This window comes from Desmodus rotundus, chromosome 10 (assembly GCF_022682495.2).
Source record: "Desmodus rotundus isolate HL8 chromosome 10, HLdesRot8A.1, whole genome shotgun sequence".
Taxonomy (NCBI): Eukaryota; Metazoa; Chordata; class Mammalia; order Chiroptera; family Phyllostomidae; genus Desmodus; species Desmodus rotundus.
The window spans coordinates 49,352,034-49,373,246 of record NC_071396.1 but is presented as its reverse complement, the minus strand read 5'-3'; the positions used below and the strand labels follow the sequence as shown (position 1 = coordinate 49,373,246).

Genomic DNA, 21,213 nt, shown 5'->3' with positions numbered 1-21,213 from the left:
ATTATATCCTAAGAGACCTGAAACACTAATCCAAAAGAACCTATGTACCCCAATGTTCATAGCAGCACAATTTACAATAGCCAAGTGCTGGAAGCAACCTAAGTGCCCATCAGTAAATGAGTGGATCAAAAAACCATGGTACATTTACACAATGGAATACTACGCAGTAGAGAGAAGGAAGGAGCTCCTACCCTTTGTGACAGCATGGATGGAACTGGAGAGCATTATGCTAAGTGAAATAAGCCAAGTGGTGAGGGACAAATACCACATGATCTCACCTTTAACTGGAACATAATCAACAAAAGAAAAAAGCAAACAAAATATAATCAGAGACATTGAAATTAAGAATAATCTGACGATAACCAGAGAGGAGGGGTGAGGGGACAATGGGGGGAAGAGTTTTCAGGAACTATTATAAAGGACACATGGACAAAACCAAGTGGGAGGGTGGAAGCAAGGGAGGGAGGTGGGTTTGGCTGGGGTAGGGGGGAGTGATGGGGGGAAAATGTAGACAACTGTAATTGAACAGTAATAAAATAATTAAAAAAATAAAGGTAGAAGATCATTAAAACACATAGTGGCTGATCACCTTATGCTGGCTTTCCGGCCCAGACTCAAGGATAGTGAGTTTTACTTTCAGATATCTTTTTCTTGACCACTTTTAAGAGTGTGTGTTTGAGGTGGGTGCTCATCCATTTGAAAAAAATTATACAAATAATATTCCTAGTAAAATATTAAGAAAATACAGATAACCAAATAGGTAAAAAAATTTTAAAAAGGTTGGAGGGGAAAGGAAGTTTGAAGGCATGATGGAACAAGGGAAAAAAAGAGATAAGTCACACAAAAGTCTTATCACCTGGGAATAAACACTAACAGTTTGGAATATTTCCTTCCAGAAATTTTTTTAGGTGCTGTGCACAAATGGGTAACACACACACTTTTGTCTTTGTTTTTAAATTGCAGGAAATAGAAAGGTATAAAACTGGAGTCACGGACTCCTGTCGCTGTAAAAAAAAAAAAAGGAAAGAAAAAGCAGAAGGCTTCTTCTGGGATCCCAGGATAAGGAAGCCTGGCTTCAAATCAATAACTCAACAACTTTGTGCTTTTAGGATTTTTTAATTGTTAATACTCTTACAGATGTTCCCCATGTTCCTCACTTTGCCCCCCTCCACCCAGTCCCCCTGACCCTGGTCTTTACCACATTGTTATCTGTGTCTATGGGCTATGAATATATGCATATATGCATATATGTTCTTTGGCTAATCTCTTCCAGTCCCTCCCACCCCCACCCCTCTGAGATCTGTCAGTCTGTTCCATGTATCCATGCCTCTGGTCCTATTTTCTTTGTCAGTTTATTTTATTCATTAGATTCCACATATAAGTGAGATCATGTGCTATTTGTCTTTCTCTGACTGGCATATTTCACTCAGCATAATAGTTTCCAGGTTCACCCATGCTGTTGGAGAGGGTAAAAATTCTTTCTTTTTTACAGTCATGTAGTAGTCTATTGTGTAAATGTACCACATCTTTTTTATCCACTCATCTATTGATGGACACTTGGGCTGTTTCCAGATCTTAGCTATTGTAAATAACGCTGCTATGAACATAGGGGTGCATATATTCTTTTCTGATTGGTGTTTTGGGATTCTTAGGATATATTCCCAGAAATGGGATTGCTGAGTCAAATGGCAGTTTCATTTTTAATTTTTTGAGGAAACTCCACACTGTTCTCCACAATGACTGCACCAGTCTGAATTCCCACTAGCAGCAGTTCCCCAGGGTTCCCCTTTTTCCACATCCTTGACAGCACCTGTTATTTGTTGATTTATTGATGGTAGCCATTCTGGCAGGTGTGAGGTTGGTATCTCATTGTGGTTTTAATTTGCATATCTCTACTGATTAGTAACATTGAGCATTTTTTTCATGTCTATTGGACATCTGTATGTCCTCTTGGGAGAGGTGTCTATTCAGGTCTTTTGCCCATTTTTTAATTGGATGTTTGTCTTCCTGGTATTGAATTGTATAAATTCTTTATACATTTTGGAAATTAATCCCTTATGAGATGTATCATTGGTGAATATGTTCTCCCATTCAGTGGGTTCCCTTTTCATTTTGTTGATAGTTTCTTTAGCTGTGCAGAAGCTTTTTAGTTTGATCTAGTCCCATTTGTTTATTTTTTCCTTTGTTTCACTTGCCCTAGGAGATAGGTATATTAGCAAAATGTTGCTGTGTGAGATATCTGAGATTTTACTGCCTATGTTTTCTTCTAGGATTTTTGTGGTCTTGAAACTTCCATTTAAGTCTTTTATCTATTTTTATTTATTCTTGTGTATGCTGTAAGTTGGTGTTCTAGTTTCATTTTTTTGTACATACCTGTCTAATTTTCCCAACACCATTTATTGAAGAGACTATTTTTACTCTATTGTATGCTCTTGCCTCCTTCATCAAATACTAATTGACCATAAAAGCATGGATTGAAGAGCAATGGGGGAAAAATTGGGACAACTGTAATGGAACAAGAGTAAAAAGAAAAAAAAAGCATAGGTTGATTTCTGGGTTCTCTTTTCTGTTCCAATGACCTATATGCCTGTTCTGGTGCCAGTACCAGGCTGTTTTGATTGCAATGGCTTTGTAGTATGGTTTGATACACAGTATTGTGATCCCTCCACCTTTGTTCTTCTTTCTCAAGATTGCTGAGGCTACTAGGGTGCTTTTTGGTTCCATCTTCCCTTACTGGAGAAGAATTTGGCCTGCCGAAAAAGACAAAGTTCTTTGCTGCCTTGGCCTTTTATGAAGAGTCTTGTTTTTCTTCTGATAAAATCATAATGGGGCCCACTCTCCTGGAGGCTGGTTGCCCTGGAAAACTGGCCTTTCATTTCTAAAAGCTGTATTAGCTCCAAAAATCTGTCAGCTTAGTTAATTGGAAATTAACAGAGTATTTTCAGTTAGCTGAGTCTTGTTGGCATACTTTTGTTGGCAAATAATATTTGAGACACAAAAGTACACTTTACCTTTGAGCTTCCTCTGGTACCAAGGTGTGTTTGTATTTGTCTTCCCACCAGTACAGATTTCCTGGACACTGGCTTTTATATTTCAGATGGAATTTGGTATTCTGATGCTTCAGGTACTGAGTCCAGGGAGTTCAGGCCCCACTTACTATTCAGGTCCACACACCACTTCCATGCAAAGGTTTGTTATCCCTAGATTTATTCTATGTCTACAGCTTGAAAATGATGTTTGAGCTCCCACTTGGTGCTAGATGCTATACTTGGCACTAGAACCACTATTATGAATAAGACCCAGTCCCTACCTTCAAGTAGCTCATGACATGTGAATCAGACACACATGGAAATAGGCCTTCATGGTTCCACATGGTAGGTATACATGAGGTACTGCGAGCACAGTGACTAGGGAGTCATAACAGCCCTGGGGGATCAGAGGAGTTGGTTAAGAAACATTTATATTTAGTCCTGAAGGATGTGGGACTTTGCAGCTTATTGACATTACTATTATCTCTGTGTAATTAGAATTGTGTTTTTATACTCTCATTGGATAATTAATAAAGCATAGGTATGAAAACATTCAGGCATTCAGTAAGTAGCTACTGCCTAGTTTGTGTTTTAAAAAATAACTTTTAAGCCATGGCTGGTGTGGCTCAGTGGATTGAGTGCTGGCCCGCAAATCAAAGGGTCGCTGGTTTGATTCCCAGTCAGGGCACATGCCCAGGTTGTGGGCTGGGTCCCCAGTTGAGGGTGCATGAAAGGCAACCACACATTGATAGTTCTCTCCCTCTCTTTCTTGCTCCCTTCTCCTATCTCTGAAAGTAAATAAACAAAATCTTTAAAAAAACTTAAAAAATCTATATATGTTAAATTCTTTGTCCTTTCCTAGTCCTATCTTAAATATTCTAAGGAGGAGTGAGGGGTTGATATAGAAGGAATGAAAGATGTACGTCAGGGTCTCTGAAAGTTCACAGTCTAGTTGAGAAGGCCAGACTTATTTATCGAAAATAGGGAATAGCAGGAAAGAGATGTAAGATGCATGTTTTCCTGTCACCAGCATCCCACATCCTTTCACTTCTCCTGCAGGGGAACCACTATCCCAGTTTCAACAAGGAGTTTGATTTGGGCACAGGACCAGGCAAAAGAGACCTGCTTTGCTTTCCTTAGCCCCTGGAAATATTCATCATCTTCTTTCTCCAGTTTATTGAATGAGCACATATACTGCACAGGTGATTTCAGGGAGGATTCTAGGATTTCCTGGTCATATCAACCTTGAAATACTCCTTCTTGCCTCCTCATCTAGTATATTTCCTCTTCTCTCCCCAGTATATTCTCACTTAGGGATATAAAGGTAAATTGATTCTAGGAGACAAAAAAATGTTTCCTAGACATTAACTCTGCCTTCACTTATTCTCAACTTTCATTTAGGCACCTTTCAACCTAACCAGAAGGAAAGCCTTTGAAACCAAGGCATTGTAATTATCCCCCTGGAGTATGGTAAACTGTAATTTAATGCCTCAACTAGATTATAAACTCTTTAAGGCTGTGTCTTACATTTTTTTTCTATACCTAATGTAGTGCTAAGAACTTACTATATATATTTTTAAATATATTTTATTGATTATGCTATTACGGTTGTCCCATTTTCCTCCTTCACTCCCCTCCACCCTGTACGCTCCCTCCCACCCACATTCCCCCCTATAGTTCATGTCCATGGGTCATACTTATAACTTCTCTGGCTTCTACATTTCCTATACTATTCTTACCCTCCCCCTGTCTATTTTCTACCTACCATTTATGCTACTTATTCTCTGTACGTTTCCCCCCTCTCCCCCTCCCACTCCCCTGTTCATAACTCTCCATGTGATCTCCATTTCTGTGATTCTGTTTTTGCTCTAGTTGTTTTCTTTGTTTGCTCTTGTTTTTGTTTTAGGTGTGGTGGTTAATAACTGTGAGTTTGCTGTCATTTTACTGTTCATATTTTTAATCTTCTTTTTCTTAGATAAGCCCCTTTAACATTTCATATAATAATGGCTTGACGATGATGAACTCCTTTAACTTGACCTTATCTGAAAAGCACTTTATCTGCCCTTCCATTCTAAATGAAAGCTTTGCTGGATACAGTAATCTTGGATGTAGGCCCTTGCCTTTCATGACTTGGACTACTTCTTGCCAGTCTCTTCTTGCCTGTAAGGTCTCTTTTGAGAAATCAGCTGACAGTCTTATGGAAACCCCTTTGTAGGTGACTGTCCTTTTCTCTTGCTGCTTCTAAGATTCTCTCCTCATTTTTAATCTTGGGTAATGTAATGATGATGTGCCTTGGTGTGTTCCTCCTTGGGTCCAGCTTCTTTGGGACTCTCTGAGCTTCCTGGACTTCCTGGAAGTCTATTTCCTTTGCCAGATGAGGGAAGTTCTCCTTCATTATTTGTTCAAATAAATTTTCAATTTTTTTTCTTCCTTTTCTCCTTCTGACACCCCTATAATTCGGATGTTGGAACGTTTCAGGATGTCCTGGAGGTTCCTAAGCCTCTCCTCATTTTCCCGAATTCTTGTTTCTTCATTCTTTTCTGGTTGGATCTTTCTTTCTTCCTTCTGGTCCACACCATTGATTTGAGTCCCAGTTTCCTTCGCATCACTATTGGTTCCCTGTACATTTTCCTTTGTTTCTTTTGGCATAGGCTTCATTTTTTCATCTGGTTTTCGAACAAATTCAACCAATTCTGTGAGCGTCTTAATAACCAGTGTTTTCAATTGTGCATCCGATAGGTTGGCTATCTCTTCCTTGCTTAGTTGTATTTTTTCTGGAGCTTTGAAGTGTTCTGTCATTTGGGCCATTTTTTTTTTTGTTTGTTTGTCTTGGCGCGTCTGTTACTTTAAGGGGCGGAGCCTTAGGTGTTCCCTGGGGCGGGGTAACGCTGGTCACTGTGCTGTGACGCTATATGTGGGGGATGGGCCGAGAGGGAGCAATGGCGCCCGCTCCACTCTCCACTGGGTTTCAGCCACTCCCTCGGCTACCCACAATCAAATTGTGCCCCTCTGGTGCTGGTTCCCGAGTGGTTGGGCCTGTGCACGCCCCAGGCCCCTGTGGGTCTCTCCAACGATCTCTCCTGTGAGGCTGGGAGTCTCTCCTGCTGCCGCCCCAACCCCCACGGGCGTTTTCAGTCAGAGGTCTGAGGCTTTATTTCCCTGCGCTGGAGCCCTGGGTTACTCGGTCTGCTTCGCTCCCCTCCGTCCCGGTTTATCTGTGCACAAGTTGGGGCCGCGGGGTGCCACCTGCGCTCTGCCTGCCCTGTTTTCCACCACTCTGAGTCCGGCCCTCTTGGTTTATCTGTGCGCAAATGTGGGGCCGTAGGGTCTGCTAATGGTCGGACTGCCTGCCCCGTTCGTCCCACACTCCGCCAGTCTCGGTCCCACCACGGCAACTGGAGTCCTCTCCGCCCCGGCTGCCCATCTCCGCCCCTCCTACCGGTCTGGATGAATGTTTATTTTTTATTTACTTGGTGTCGGACTTCCTTGCCTTTCGATTTTCCGTCAGTTCTGGTTGTACGAGGAGGTGCAGTGTGTCCATCTACGCCGCCATCTTGGTTCTCCCTAGATAAGTCCTCTTAACATTTCATATAATAAGGGCTTGGTGATGATGAACTCCTTGAATTTGACCTTATCTGAGAAGCACTTTATCTGCCCTTCCATTCTAAATGAAAGCTTTGCTGGATAGAGCAATTTTGGATGTAGGTCCTTGCCTTTCATGACTTGAAATACTTCTTGCCAGCCCCTTCTTGCCTGTAAGGTCTCTTTTGAGAAATCAGCTGACAGTCTTATGGGAACTCCTTTGTAGGTAACTGTGTCCTTTTCTCTTGCTGCTTCTAAGATTCTCTCCTTCTGTTTCATCTTGGGTAATGTAATTATAATGTGCCTTGGTGTGTTCCTCCTTGGGTCCAGCTTCTTTGGGACTCTCTGAGCTTCCTGGACTTCCTGGAAGTCTATTTTTTTCACCAGATTGGGGAAGTTCTCTCACTATTTGTTCAAATAAGTTTTCAATTTTTTGTTCTTCCTCTTATCCTTCTGGCCCCCCTATAATTCAGTTGTTGGAATATTTCAAGATGTCCTGGAGGTTCCTAAGCCTCCCCTCATTTTTTTGAATTCTTGTCTCTTCATTCTTTTCTGGTTGGATGTTTCTTTCTTCCTTCTGCTCCACATTATTGATTTGAGTCCCAGTTTCCTTCTCATCACTACTGGTTCCCTGTACATTTTCCTTTGTTTCTCTTAGCATAGCCTTCATTTTTTCATCTAATTTGTGACCACATTCAACCAATTCTGTGAGCTTCCTGATTACCAGTGTTTTGAACTGTGCGTCTGATAGGTTGGCTATCTCTTCGTTGCTTAATTGTATTTTTTCTGGGCCTTTGACCTGTTCTTTCATTTGGGCCATTTTTTTTGTCTTGGTTTGCCTGTTATGTAAATGGGCGGAGCCTTAGGTGTTTATCTGGGCAGGGTAACGCTGGTCACTGTGCTGTGATGCTGTATGTGGGGGAGGGTCCAATAGGGAGCAATGGCACTTGCTCCACTCTCTGCCAGATTTCAGTCACTCCCTCTGCTACCCACAATCAAATTGGGCCCTTCTGGTGCTGCTTCCTGAGTGCGTGGGTTTGTGTACATTCTGGGACCCTGTGGTCTCTCCAATGAACTCTCCTATGAGGCTGAGAGTTTCTCCTGCTGCCGCCTCAACCCCCACGGGTATTTTCAATCAGTGGTTTGAGGCTTCATTTCCCCGCGCTGGAACTCTGGGTTGTGGGGTCTGTCACCAGGTCCACCAGCTGCTGCCTTGCCGGCCAGCTGCAGCTTTGCCCACCCTGCTCCACAATCCACCACGTTCTGTGTCTGCCAGCCGCCCCTTTGCTGAGAGTCCTCTCCAACGCTTTGTCTGTCTCCACCCCTCCTACCGGTCTGGATGAATGTTTCTTCATCTCCTTGGTTGTCAGACTTCTGTACAATTTGATTTCCTGTCAGTTCTGGTTGTTGTTTTGTTTTTAAATTGTTGTTGTCCTTCTTTTGGTTGTGCGAGGAGGCACAGTGTGTCTACCTATGCCTCCATCTTGGCCGGATGTCCTAGAACTTAGTATATTTTTCTCGATTTCTTTATTCCACCAAAAACAAAACTTACAGGAAGAGAGATTGACTATTTTTGTTTGGCTGATGAACTGTGCTGTTTGTGCTCAGCAGAAATTGGGGAGCACCTCCTTTGAGCTGAAGCTTCATGCATGTTGATCTGTCAAGTCATATACACCTTTTTCAGAACATCACATTTCCATGCACATTTAAAATGAGTCATACACATTTAGACCATACTTATGTACTCCTTTTTTTGCATCATTTATGTTGTTGATTCTTTGTGTTAGAAATTATTGGGCATTACTCTTCGGATATCTTTAGAAATAGACAGAAAGAAAACTTAAGGGACTTACTGCAAGAATGTTTTTAGCATTTAGTCCTTCAGCTCTGGATCACTGGACAGACACATTCAAAAGAGTTACTTTACTAATTTTTGAGGTCATAAATTCGCCCACTAATAGTTGTCTTTTCTGGAAGCCTTTAAAGAGATGAGATACTACTCTCAATTAAAAATGATTTGAGGTGAGGGGATGGGGGAACGGATGTTTGGACCGCTGACAAGAGAGACTGTATTTTTAGGGCTATTTGGCAAACGTCATGAAGTTCCAATCTCAGAGGGCGTCCTAGAAAGGAGAAGACAGGCTCATGTGACAATGGGAGTGGCAGGTGAGAAAATGAGGTCTCAGTTCTTTTACCAAGTGGCTCGACAGTAGACCATATTGGTGTGAACAATCCACAAATACTGCAAAAAATGGGAAATAAGATTAACTTTCCTGAAATCTTTACTTGTTTCCTCTCAAAAGTGAGTTTTACCTTCACTGGGCCCTCACCACATTTGGTTTATATTTCTATTATATCTTCTCAAGTAACTACTTACTGACCTGTGCTCTGCTACCTGTCATACGGTAAGCCCCTTAAGGGTAAAGATATTCATTAAAAAGTAGATTTAATTGATTTCTTTTCTTTGAGGTAAAAATAAACACAAGAGAGATTTTATTTATAGTTATATTATTAGTGACTTTTGCTTCATTAAACTTCAAGAAAAGTTTAAAAGAAAAGATAAAACAGTTCTATAGGAGAAGGAAATAGCTCTTATCGTGGACTAAGGATGAAGCATAACATTTAATCAGAGATTGGAGATTTCTTCTGAATGTTCAGGATAGAGACCAGGGTTAGAGGAGCCTGGGTGTACGTGTAGGGGTGAGGGGAGAGGGTAGTATCATAGTTTCATGAAAGCCCTTTCCTGCTTTCAGTGGCTTGGTAAGAATCATTTTAGTAATGGAAACTAGAATCAATATATCTTTATCAAGGAAGTAAAATATTACATTAGTCTTAATTATAGTACTAATCACTACCTGTGAGATAGAAAACATATCAAGGGAGAGTTGATTGCTTTCTGGGCTAACTGACCACAGTCCTATACCTTTAAGATTCTAAGCTGACACCATTTGAAGTTGCTTTTTATTTTTATTTTTTATTTTTTTAGAGAGTGAGGGGAAGGGAGGAAGAAAGAGAGGGAGAGAAACATCAGTGTGAGAGAGAAACATTGATTGGTTGCCTTTTGTACGCACCCCTACTGGGGACTGAACCTGAAACCTAGGCATGTGCCCTAACCAGTAATTGAACCCACAAAGTTTTGGATTGCAAGACGATGCCCGACCAGCTGAACCACTCTGGCCAGGGCTGAAGTTGGTTTTTAGGTATGAGGTTTTTTTGCAGCTAATTCAGTGAGACTCTTACATTTTACTGCATTTTGGAGTCTTATGGTGCTTATGTTGTTAATTTTTCCAAAAATGACATAACAGAGAGAACAGAAATCCTGAAGAGAAGGAAAAGACAGAGGGAGGTAGGGATAAAGGAAGAGAGGGAAGCAAAAAGAGAGGGAAGGGAAAAAGAGAGGGAGGGAGAGATAGAGGTAGAGTAATCTTTTAGGGGGGGAAAGGTGAAGGCTAATCTGCAGGAAAAAACAATGGAAAAGTCACAGATATGCAGAGAAACATTACTTTTTATTCAAAAGAAAGAAAATAACAGTTACATATTAAACATACAAGTAAGCTGCAGCTCAAAAGTAATAGTATAATGGATATTTATCGAAAGAGGTAAAGCTGGTCATGATTTTGTCGAAGTCACTGAGCTAATGGCTATATGAACAGTTCTTAGTATGCTTTTTGAAAACAATCTAGCTGATTTTCCTGTATAAGTTACTCTGTGGGGATAAGGGAGTTTTAAAAATGTTTGTGGTAAGATTTATGAGAGGTTTTAAAAGTCTGAAGCTAATTATAAAAGTTGACTGGCCTAGCAATAGAATCATAATGACCTCTGCTTAAGGAAAAAAAGCCATTCTGAAATGAAGGTTCTATCTACATTTACTATTAATAAATTAGTTAATATGATTTTTACTATAATTGGAGTGTAAAAGAGTTTGTTACCTGTTCTGGCGATGCTAATATCATTGTTAGCAAAGAAAATGTGCTTTTATCATAAACTAGAGAATCTGAGTTAGGCATTGGAATTAATTATAATTACAATACTTAGTTAAAATATTAAGTTAGAACCATTCCTTTAACTTCCAATACATACTTATTTTATTAGCTAATTAATAAATTATGAATGGGGCTTTATGAGTTTGCTAATTGAATAGTTACAAGGTTGAAAGTTATACTTTCCATATCTGCAAGTGAAATTCCTTCAACACAAGGAGGTATCATTCGTAATGACTTATGTGGATATTCCATCGAATAATAGTATCAGGGAACTTTGTTCCCCAGCCATCAGTGCTGCTTAACCTCTCTCGCTTTCTCACTCTCATTGTCTGCTACAAATGACGGCAACGAAATTGTTCAAGTTATTCTCCCAAGACAAAAGGGGTAGTGTGTGTGTGTGTGTGTGTGTATATGAAGGAGATGGCACAGACAAGTTTGGCCTAAAGCAAAACTGGGTAGTATAAAGTTGCTCTTTTTTTTTTTTTTTTTTTTTGGCTCTGGCTGCTTCTTTATGAATCTTGCCCTATCTTTAGCCATTACCTCTCAATCTCTCATTCAAGAAAGGCTTGCATACAGTATTAAATGTTACCAATTTTTATATACCTGTTGATGTAGGAGCCAATCTTAACGATCCCTTGGAGTCATCTGTGTGCATAGTGGAGATGGCAATATTTTCATATCTTTCCCGAGGTGTAAAGCACCAGCAGTAGTGAATGTGTACCACCAGATCTTTCTGAAAATTTTTGTTGAGAAAACCATAAAAGAGAGGGTTTATACATGTAGAAACCATAGCAACCAAGTGGCAAACTACAAATACCAGGTCATGCTGACAGCTCATCAGCACCTCATGATACCAGTCAAAGATGACATTGAAGATGTTCAAGGGCAACCAACAGGCCCCAAAGGTCACCACGATGGAGATCAATATTGTATTGATCCTCTTATTCTCACTGAGCCGGCTCTCATTTTCTCTCTTCCTGTCCACCTTTCCATTTCTCCTATGGAGGCAGATGACAATCTTCAGGTAGCAGATGAGGATGAAGCTCAGAGGGACACAGTACTGGAGCATAAACAGGGAGGTGGTGAAGAGGAGTTGGTTCATTTTGGAGGGCCAGCTCTCTATACAGGCTACCCGGTGGGTGTAGAGGTCAGTAGGGAGAGAGAGGTTGTGGAAAGGCTCCTCAGTTAAGTGGTAGGACAGGAAGAAGGGAATAGACAGCATAAGGGAAAATAGCCAAGTCAATGTGATACCCCAGTAGGCATGAGATACATTGGGCTTCCAGCCACGGGGGTTCACAATCAGCTGATATCTTTCAACAGCAATTAACACAAGTGAGAATATGGACACGGAAATGGAGACACTCTGCACATAGGAGGTGAGTTTGCACATAGTATCCCCAAATATCCAGTGGTCCATCAGGGTGTAGATGACAGTAAAAGGGATGCACATGACACATACCAAGATGTCAGAGAGAGAGAGATTGGCAATCAGTATGTTGGTGACATTCTGAGCTTCTCTGTGCTTCTTGAAGATGACAGTGATGAGAGAGAGGTTCCCAAAAAGGCCCACCAAGAAGACCACGGTATAGACTGTGAGTAATAGGAACAAGGCTAGAGAGGAAGGTCGACAGGACTCAAAGTAGAAATATGCGGAGTTGTTGCTCTTCACGCTGGTTTTATTAGGTGCTGGATGGTTTAAGGGAAGTTCCATTTTGTCAGGGTTATGAGAAAGCTTTTCTAAGCTGACTTGTATGGGTGAATATTTTAACCACCAGTTTTGCGGAAGTACTTTGCTTTCAGGCTTCCAAGGAGTAATTTGTAAGATTTAATTTTCTTTGATCTTTGTGCTTGATAGAAATGCATGAATGACTTGAATATGCTCTTGAAATTCTAAAAAATTAAACATAATGCAGAATATTAATGTAAGTTCTGAACAACCTGGACAATTCTATAGCTGGAACGCTGTCCCTGAGAGGACATAGAGAGATACCAGAGGGTCTGTCTGTACCCTTGCCCTCTCACCTTGGAGGGCTTTGTTTGTCCCACCAGCATAGTCTTTCCAGCTAATGAGTAAGGAAATGTGATGGCATTCTGTTCACTGTAGAAGGCAGCCCAAATATATGTTCCATCCCTGTCCCCCATGTCTTGTGTGTGTGCTGTGGAGGCCAGAAGTAATTTGTCTGGAGCTGAGCTCCATTTAGAGTATCACCATTTGGTGTCTGTGTGACTTTGGCATAAATCAATTAGCCTTTCTGCTCAGTTTTCTTGTCTGCAAAATGGGAATAGAAATATTTGTTTGTGCTGTTGTAAGGATTAAATGAGATCATGCAACTAAATTTGTCCCACAGCCCCAACACAGAGCACATAACAGGTGTTCAGTGTATGTGTGCTGAATAAAATTTGTTAGCTCCCCTGCCCAGAGCCAGTCTATAGCCTTTACTCTGAAGGGAGGTTAGAATCACAGATCATGCCTGGAAGACTCCTCCTCTTGGTAGTTTTTCTACTCTCTGGAGCTGAAGCCATACTTTGCACAAGCAGTTTCTAGGTACACTGCTCAGATTCTGGAGATCAAGGCAAAGGGTAAGCCAGTGCCTACCAGTGAGTAACAGCCAGTGAGCTGTTACTCAGAATTAACTTTATTTAGAAAGCATTTTCCAATTCTCCCTCCCTCTGAGTCCTTTCTTCTGACTTCCAGAGGAATGGGGGGCCCTGATCCTAGGGCTCAGCATGGCTTGGGGTGGTTGTATTCAGTGGGATTATTCATACGAGGATATACAACAGGCATGATAATCCCCCTGCCATTCTAAGTGCTGAGATTTCTGGCCCCAAAAGGACATATTGAAAGAGGGCAAAGGGAAAAAAAATACCCCTTGACTTGCTTTATTCTCTAGGAATTTGAGGAAAACGTCATAACATTGGTAAAGGGAGCTGAGCAATAGCAATGAAAGAGAATGAACTTTTATTTGCTATTTGAAATTACCTTGGCCTGCTCTTACATTCTCTCTGAGTTCAAAAGCTTAGCAGATTTTCATTGGAAAGAAATCACCTTAAGAATACCTGTTATGGCTGTCTGTGGTTTTAACAATAGAGACCACAATGAGAAACACCATAAAAATACCAGAGATGAATAGAAACTGTTGATAAAGACAGTATGTCTTATAAAGAAAGACCCAAGGAACTGATCTGTGGCTTAGATGTGATATGGTGATAAGTAAAAATAACAAAATTAAAAAATAGTGGCTTTTGGAATGAGGGTTCAGGGCTTGGATGATTCAGGGGTTCAACAGACCTGGAGTTTATAGGTATTGGTTGAAGGGGAATGTCAAGACAGATTTTAGCTCTTTATGACAGTCAGTGGACTGGAAATATAATGAGAAATGGAAAGATTCGGTTGTTTACTAGAGACCTCCTACCAAGCCAGCTTCATGTGGAGGAAGGAAGGAAGGAAGGAAAATGAGGCTGGTGGGCAGGCTGGAATGAGCACTAGCCTTCCTGGCAGTCCCGCTGCTGACTAGCTGGTTTGATTTTGGGCAAGTCAGTCCCCTTCTCTGGGCCTCAGATTCTTCATCTTTCAAATGAAATTTTTAAAATGGCCTTCCTATTTTACATGTTGGTATAAGGGTCAGTGAAATAATATATTCAAAGCATCTAATGAACTATTAAATAATGTGCAAATTCAGGTGCTTATTAGTGTTATTGTCCTTGTTGAGGCCTCCAGAGAGCTATGAGTGCTTCTATATCTGTTGTACTATTTATTTCTCCAACATCAAGGTTGCAGGAAAGAGGTGGGGTTGTTTTTTATCTGTTTCATAGGTAGAAACCAAAGTGCAGAAATGTCTAAGAGCTTAGCTAAAGCCCAACAAAAGCAACAAAGCCTTGTGCTTTTGTTTCCTTCCCAGCCCTAACACTGTCTACAATAAAGAAATGCTTCCTATGAATTCTGCCAAGATAGGTTTGAATAACAGTTTTCTCTTTACAGATGTGGAAATTCATACAATTTTGCAGAGTTCCTAGCAGAGTGGTAATAGAGATAGGAATAAACATGGGGAACCGTTGTGTTGCACATTCTTTTTTTTTAAGTGTTTATTGTTACTCAATTATAGTTGTCTGCATTTTCTCCCCATCCCTCCACCCCACCCCAGTGTTGCTCATTCTTGAGATCTGGGTTGTCTGGACTGAGTGAATGGGAATCACTCACAGCAGGTCTGCAACTTCCTCGACACCCCTTTACTGTCTTGTGTTGATTAGTAGCAAAGTACAAATTGTCTCCCACCTATGTAAATCCCTGTACAGGATCAAAGCTCAGAAAACTCAGAAGAAGGTGTGAGGGGCCTCATCTGGGGGGGAACCAAAGGGGAGTGCCAAAGGGGAGTGCCAAAGGGGAGTGATGGAGTTACATTGTCCAGGGCCCTCTACATAGTACAGAGAAGCTTCACAGGAAAATCCCCCATGTTGGATTTGAAATGGCAATGTGGGATTTACACTTTACATAGAAAGTAACTATTAAGTTAAAATATTAAATATTGCCTATCCAGAAACAAAATAATGCTAAGCCTTGATTCATAAAAAAATTCTTGGGATACATTTCTATTCTAGGAAAGTTCATGTTTGGCTTGTTTGGTTGGAAATGACCAGGGATATGAGATCTCACATTACCAAGTGATATTTTGCCCAAAAATAAGTTTAGCATATGGCAGAAGTTGGTAGTCTTCAACTTTCAGCTTTGCTGTGTCTGCCTCATGAGGCAGGTGCCTTGAACTGGGTCTATGTATGCTTTAATGTAAAAGTACAATATTACATTACACGTTTTGGTAGTTTGGTGTTTAAAAGTTTCAAGATGAACGAAATAAGAGAATTACTCTGCCAAAGTCTCTATATGCATATTTATGTTTGTATTTGAATGTCTTTTTGTTAGTGTGTGTCTTTTTCTATGTCTCTATCCAAGAACTCTTTTTTGTGGGGGTGGGTAGGGTTAGGAGTAGAGTTCATTTGTGTCTGTCCTTTGGTTTCTCTGTGTTTTTCTTTACCTCTCATTGTCTTCCTCTCTCCCTGTCTGTCTCATCCTCTTCTGTTTCCTTCTTCCCTTTAATTGTCCATAACCCAGGAAAAAATGAAGCATATTTTAGATTATGTATTATATTTCATTTGGTGCTATGGTTTTCTGACCTGGCAGAGACTCTACACTTGCTCTCACTCAACAGATGCGGCTTTGCAGTTAATTACTGGCAGAACAGGACCAGAGGCCAAGTCTCCTGGCTTTTAGAGTCCCATGCTCTTTCTACTATTTTTGCTGCCTCCTGTTTCATATTTCTTGAAGAAATTTCTGTATTTCTTGCTCTTCATATTAAGAGCAGGTGAGTAGAACATTTTCTAATTCTTTAATATTAAAAAATTCGTTATGTAACTTCAGGGAGTCTGTGGCTTTGTGCAAGTGAAATTTTGCACTCCCTGCTTTCCAAGTATGTATGTGAGGGCCCCAAAGTTGGGCAGGACCACACTGCAAGCATCTCCTCAATAGAACTCTCTCTCCTTTTCCTCAGACCTCTAGGAACACTGATTCTATTGCTATGTTGATGCAAATAGCATGTCACACTTGTTTAGGGCTTAGTGATTTTTAAAGTACTTACCTATTCATTAATTCACTTAAGAATTTAAGTGCTGACAAGGTGAGCTGTCTTACTTGATCTCTACAGCAGTCCTGTACTTTGGGTAGGGATGATACTTTAATTCTGTCTAGAGTATAGAACTAAGTCACTGGCAACTAAGACCCAGTGACTTTCTCATAGTTGTATAGTTAGTAGCAGAGGCAGGAATAAGACTTCTACTTTCTAAACATATGCCAAGCAATATTTCTAGTTTATTTGATCATTGCATTAAAAAAATCAAATTAATCTTTTGTCCTCCGTGTAAACAAATAGAACTAGAATCTCTGTAAAGATACTTCTTAGAACTTTCCCTAAGAATGAAGTACTATATTAAGTAACCACAAGAAGCATCAAGAAACAAATGCCTGCTCTCTTACAGCCTTATGAAAAAGTGTTGTGCCCGCTTCAGCAGCACAAGCACCAAAACTGGAACAATGCCGAGATTAGCATGGCCCCCGTGCAAGGATGACATGCAAATACGTGAAGCGTTCTGTATTTTTTAAAGACCAAAAAAGTGATTGGCCTGGTTATTCTGCATCATGCAAACTCCTTATCCTATTCAACTCTTCACCCATTCCAAAAGGTACAGTTTTATGTTTCTCTATTGCAGAGGTGCGTGCTGCACACTCACGATCTAGGGATAACGTTGGACCCATCTGTTCTTTTACCACTTGTGGTTTGATTTTCTCTGCTGGAGATGGTTTATCTGTGTTTTCCTTCAATCTGACAATTGTTTGAGTCCATATAAAGTGTTAGTGAAAACTGTATGTAGTTCATCTCCCGAAGTCTAATAGTGACTTTTAAAACTAAGCCAACACAGATTGTCTGAAATGGCTTTCATTTTCTGTGAAGGTTAATGACTGAGCTTGTTATTATAGGGATGCTGAGGATTTTAATTCTTTAAAATAACAATACATCAAATGTGTCAAGAAAAGAGAGCTAAACTTTGCCAATGAAAATAAGTATACCAGATGTTTATTTACAAACAGATAAACAGAAAATGATTAAAACCCCATTGTGCCGATACCAGCATTTCATGATTTCTTTTGATGATTTTCTTATAATGGTTCATTCTAAAGCTAAGAAGTTGTTTTTCAGATCACACAAGCAAGAAGACAGCTAGTGATTATGCCTGAAAATATGACAGTTCTAATTTTTAATAATCTTCACATATTTAAAAAATGAGACTATTTAACATGAAATAAACATTTGAAAAACACATTAGCAGGATTTTCTTTAACATTGTAGAGATTTGTTTCTCAGTTCTTACCTGTTGGATATTTCTAGCTCTCTTGCTATTCTTTTCATCTCGTACATGTTTTCTTTCTTCATTTCCGTGATTATATTTCTAAGCTTATTTCTCTGTCAAAAAGTGATGTGTTTGCCACCTCTTCAATCACAACATCCTCCTCTTCCTTCTTGGCTTATCTGTCTCCCAAACAATCTACAGCTCCATTTCAGAGCTGCTCCCTGGTGTTGAAATCATCACACAGAGCTCTGGAATCCAGTAGGATCTGAGGCCACTGAAGAGCCAGAGGGGAGGAGTTAGAATCTCAGCTCAGTGATATTAGATGGAACTGCTTAAAAGATGTGTTCAAAATGTCACTTTCAGTCATCTTGTAGAGATGATAAGGAAGCATTTTGAAAATCTGACATCTTCTGGCCTATATATATGTATATTTGTACTTTAAAAAAAATCAGCTTTGCCAAAATCAGACATTTGAATTAATTATTCCTGGAAAATTATTAGTAAATGTTAGTGATTACTCTTAGAGAATTTACTATATGTTAAGAGACAGTGTTTATTCATGATTTTGCTATAATTTATGAGATTAATGAAATGATTTTAAAATTAAAATTAACCTTAAGTTCCCCAGGAAAGTATGGATTATTATACAGGATTTTCCTCAACCACTTTGAAATTGACACAACTGAACTGCTTAAATGAAAGTGGGGGCTGAAAAGCCCTCTTCTGTATTTAAAAAATTATTGTAAGAAGGGGGCTATTCCTTATTGTTACAGAAGACTGAAAAAAAGTGAAATTTAGATTAAATACAGGGTGGAGCAAAAATAGGTTTACAGTATGGAAGATAATATAATAAATAAATAATAATACAAAAATAATGTTTTTCTTGTTCTCACAACTGTAAACCTACTTTTGCCCCATGCTGTATAAGGAATATTTCCTTATACTTAGAGTGAAGTCTCTGAGAAATGAGGTTGTGGAATATCAAGTGTGGTTGAAGATATTTTTAGCATTACCTATTGGATAGGCTAGGAACATTTAGAAATATTTCCTAACCTATGGATTCAATGATGGAGCCCCAAATTTTAGAACTAAGCCCTGCAAATCAATTCTGTTTCCCCATCCCATACACTGAAATAACTGATAAAAACTCAGTGTCCGTAGGCAGTCAGCAACGTTGAAATTGTGCATCTGTGTTTTACAGACCCTTGCTGGGCAGAGTGGAGAAGTGGCAGAGAAGAAGGGGGTGTGCACTACAGGAACAGCAGCCAGTCTTCTCTATAGCAACTTGAAGAGCAGGTATGGTCAAAATAGTTGAGGATCCATACCTCTTCATAACCCAGTCACCTTTTAGTGGTATCCCCATTACTTCCTGTTTGTACTTGAAATATAGAGAGTAGCAAACTTTGGGAGACTGCAGGGCTTATTGAAAAACAAATGATTTCATACATAAAATACTGACAAATACTAACAGAGGCCCCAGGGTTGGTGGATACTAAGAGATCATCTTAGTCGTATGTGATGTTCGTGAAGATTCGAGAAGTAGTTGAAGTCGACAAAGCTGCCTCTGAACCCATATTCTCCCATAGTACCTAGCTGAGTCCCCTTAATTTCTCTCTGAGTTTTTGATTCCTTTTTTATAGGGTGAATATTTCCATCTCTCTGGCAGGATTATTTTGAAGGTTAATGATAGCACATAGTTGATATTCAATAAGTGATAGTTATTATTCTTGATTTTTTAAAGAATTTCCCTTAGTACAAGTATAGAATCCAGGTTAAACAGAGTTATTTTTTTCTATTCCTGCATTCCTTCCCAAAGAAAGTCTAGAATGAGTATGAGAAATTGAGAAATGGTGAAATCAGAGTCATTATTTTAAGTTTTTCAATCCTATCCCAAGGATATGGTCATTGATTTTAGAGAGAGAGGAAGGGAAATAGAGAGAGAAAGATCAATGTGAGAGAAGAAAATTGATCAGCCGCTCTCCATATGTGTCCTGACCAGGGATTGAACCCTCAACCCAAGTATGTGCCCTAATCAAGAATCGAGCCTGCAACCATTAGGTGTGGGGGACAGCGATACAACCAACTGAGCCACCCAGTCAAGGCTGTTTTTAAGTTTTTGATACGTTGTTTGGTGTAATCCTGTGCTGCACTGTATTGGTGATAAAATTTAGCTAACATTAGGGTTTTGTTTGCCTCAGTTAAAAATTCATTGTTTTAATTGCAAAAGTTAGTTTATAGACTAGTAGCCTTGGACAGCAGGCAGTGTAGTTGATAAAAGTATCAAAAGAAAGGACCAAGTCTCTGATTACTCCCATCTCATTATGTTATGTGTTACTTTTAGTTACACAGTGTGGGCCAAAAGTAGATTTACAGTTGTGAGTACACAAAGCAGAGTTTATTCTTATATTATTATTTATTAATTATTGCATTATTTTCCATATGAACAACTGTAAACCTACTTTTGCCCCCACCCCATATATATTCTTAAGTTATAAACCACATTTTGTCTTTAAACTGATATACCTTCATAAGTGTAAACTAGAACATTAGGTGATTCTCTGAGTTCATACTTTGAACAATTTAGGGAAAATCAAGATTGAAGAGCGTCTTGAAAAATATAAGTAGTCTCTAAACTCAAAGTCTCAGTCATCTGTGTTACAATTGATAGATTATACCAGCAGCTTGGTAAAGAAAGCTCCCTGCTTTTTTCTCACCCTGCCACAGCTGTCTTTACCTCTGTCAAGGACTCTATTTTGTAAACACCTCTCTCCTTACATGTGTTTAAAAAAAGAGACAAAGCTATTATGATTAACCTGTTTGATATGTTTTTTCCCTTAGATTTCAGTACATCCTAGGTGATCTATTTACTTAGTAAGCTTACAGTATCACCTTAACACCTTAGAGTGCCTCTACCTTGGATCTTGTACTTAGCGGACCCATATATCACAAATGTTTAAAAAAAAATGTCATTTAGGATCCAATACTTAGCCCCGGCAGACTCCAATTTGTAATCCAGATATTTACTGTAATGGCTGGCTCACTCAGGCTCCAGATACACTTCTCTCCATCGCTTTTCTTATCCCCTTAAAACAAAACATGATTAAGTCTGAATGTCATGAAGGTTATGGATACTGCTTTGGTGTATAGGGAGGATTTGAGAAGGACAGAAGTTCTTAGGTGAGAGAAAAAAAATTAACTTAGCATAAATGCTAAGTTAAATGGAGTTTTTCATAATGAATTATCATTTTCAGTACTGCTATCTATTTTCTTGTTTCTCTTTGTATTTCAATTTGTTGTTCTACTCAGAAATTAAAGTGATGTTTGTAATAGTGGTCCACAGCAGCTAAGGAATATTTTACAATATTGAACAATTCATGTTTTTTTTAAAAGATTTTATTTACTTTTAGAGAGAGGGGAAGGGGGGAGAAAAAGAGGGAGAGAAACATTGATGTGTGAGAGATACATCTATCAGTTGCTTCTCACATGCCTCCAACTGGGGATCTGGCCTGCAACCCAGGCAAGTGCCCTGGCTGGGAATTGAACCAGTGACCTTTTGGTTTGCAGGCCAGCCCTCAATGCACACCAGCCAGGGCTGAACAATTCATGTTACTCTTAAATTTTATATATCAAGGTTCAGACAACGTATGTGATGTCAATTGTTGACATAGGCAATGGATGAGCCTTGAAACCTAGAATTGTGCATAGTTCTATTTTTGTAAAAATAT

At 39.6% G+C, this 21,213-nt stretch overlaps 2 protein-coding genes and 1 non-coding gene across 10 annotated transcripts in view; 2 read left to right on the top strand and 1 right to left on the bottom strand.

Moving 5' to 3' along the window:
• KLHL3 (kelch like family member 3) overlaps nt 1–21,213 on the top strand; it is a 266,577-nt gene that overhangs the window by 54,460 nt on the left and 190,904 nt on the right. For 7 of the 8 annotated variants that reach the window (XM_053912760.1, XM_053912763.1, XM_053912766.1 and 4 more), the window contains 3 exons: nt 15,796–15,948; nt 16,619–16,822; nt 18,690–18,784. The gene's annotated coding sequence lies outside the window, so the exon portion shown is untranslated. The remainder of the gene's footprint in view (nt 1–15,795; nt 15,949–16,618; nt 16,823–18,689; nt 18,785–21,213) is intronic. The other variant, XM_053912758.1, reaches the window with a different exon arrangement.
• LOC112318075 (neuropeptide Y receptor type 6-like) lies at nt 11,137–12,305 on the bottom strand. The gene has a single exon (XM_024575126.2). The coding sequence runs from the start codon at nt 12,303–12,305 to the stop codon at nt 11,190–11,192; it is 1,116 nt and encodes a 371-aa protein (XP_024430894.1). The 3' UTR covers nt 11,137–11,189.
• Nucleotides 16,636–16,739, top strand: LOC112318214 (U6 spliceosomal RNA). The gene has a single exon (XR_002976187.1). It is a non-coding gene; the product is annotated as a U6 spliceosomal RNA (small nuclear RNA).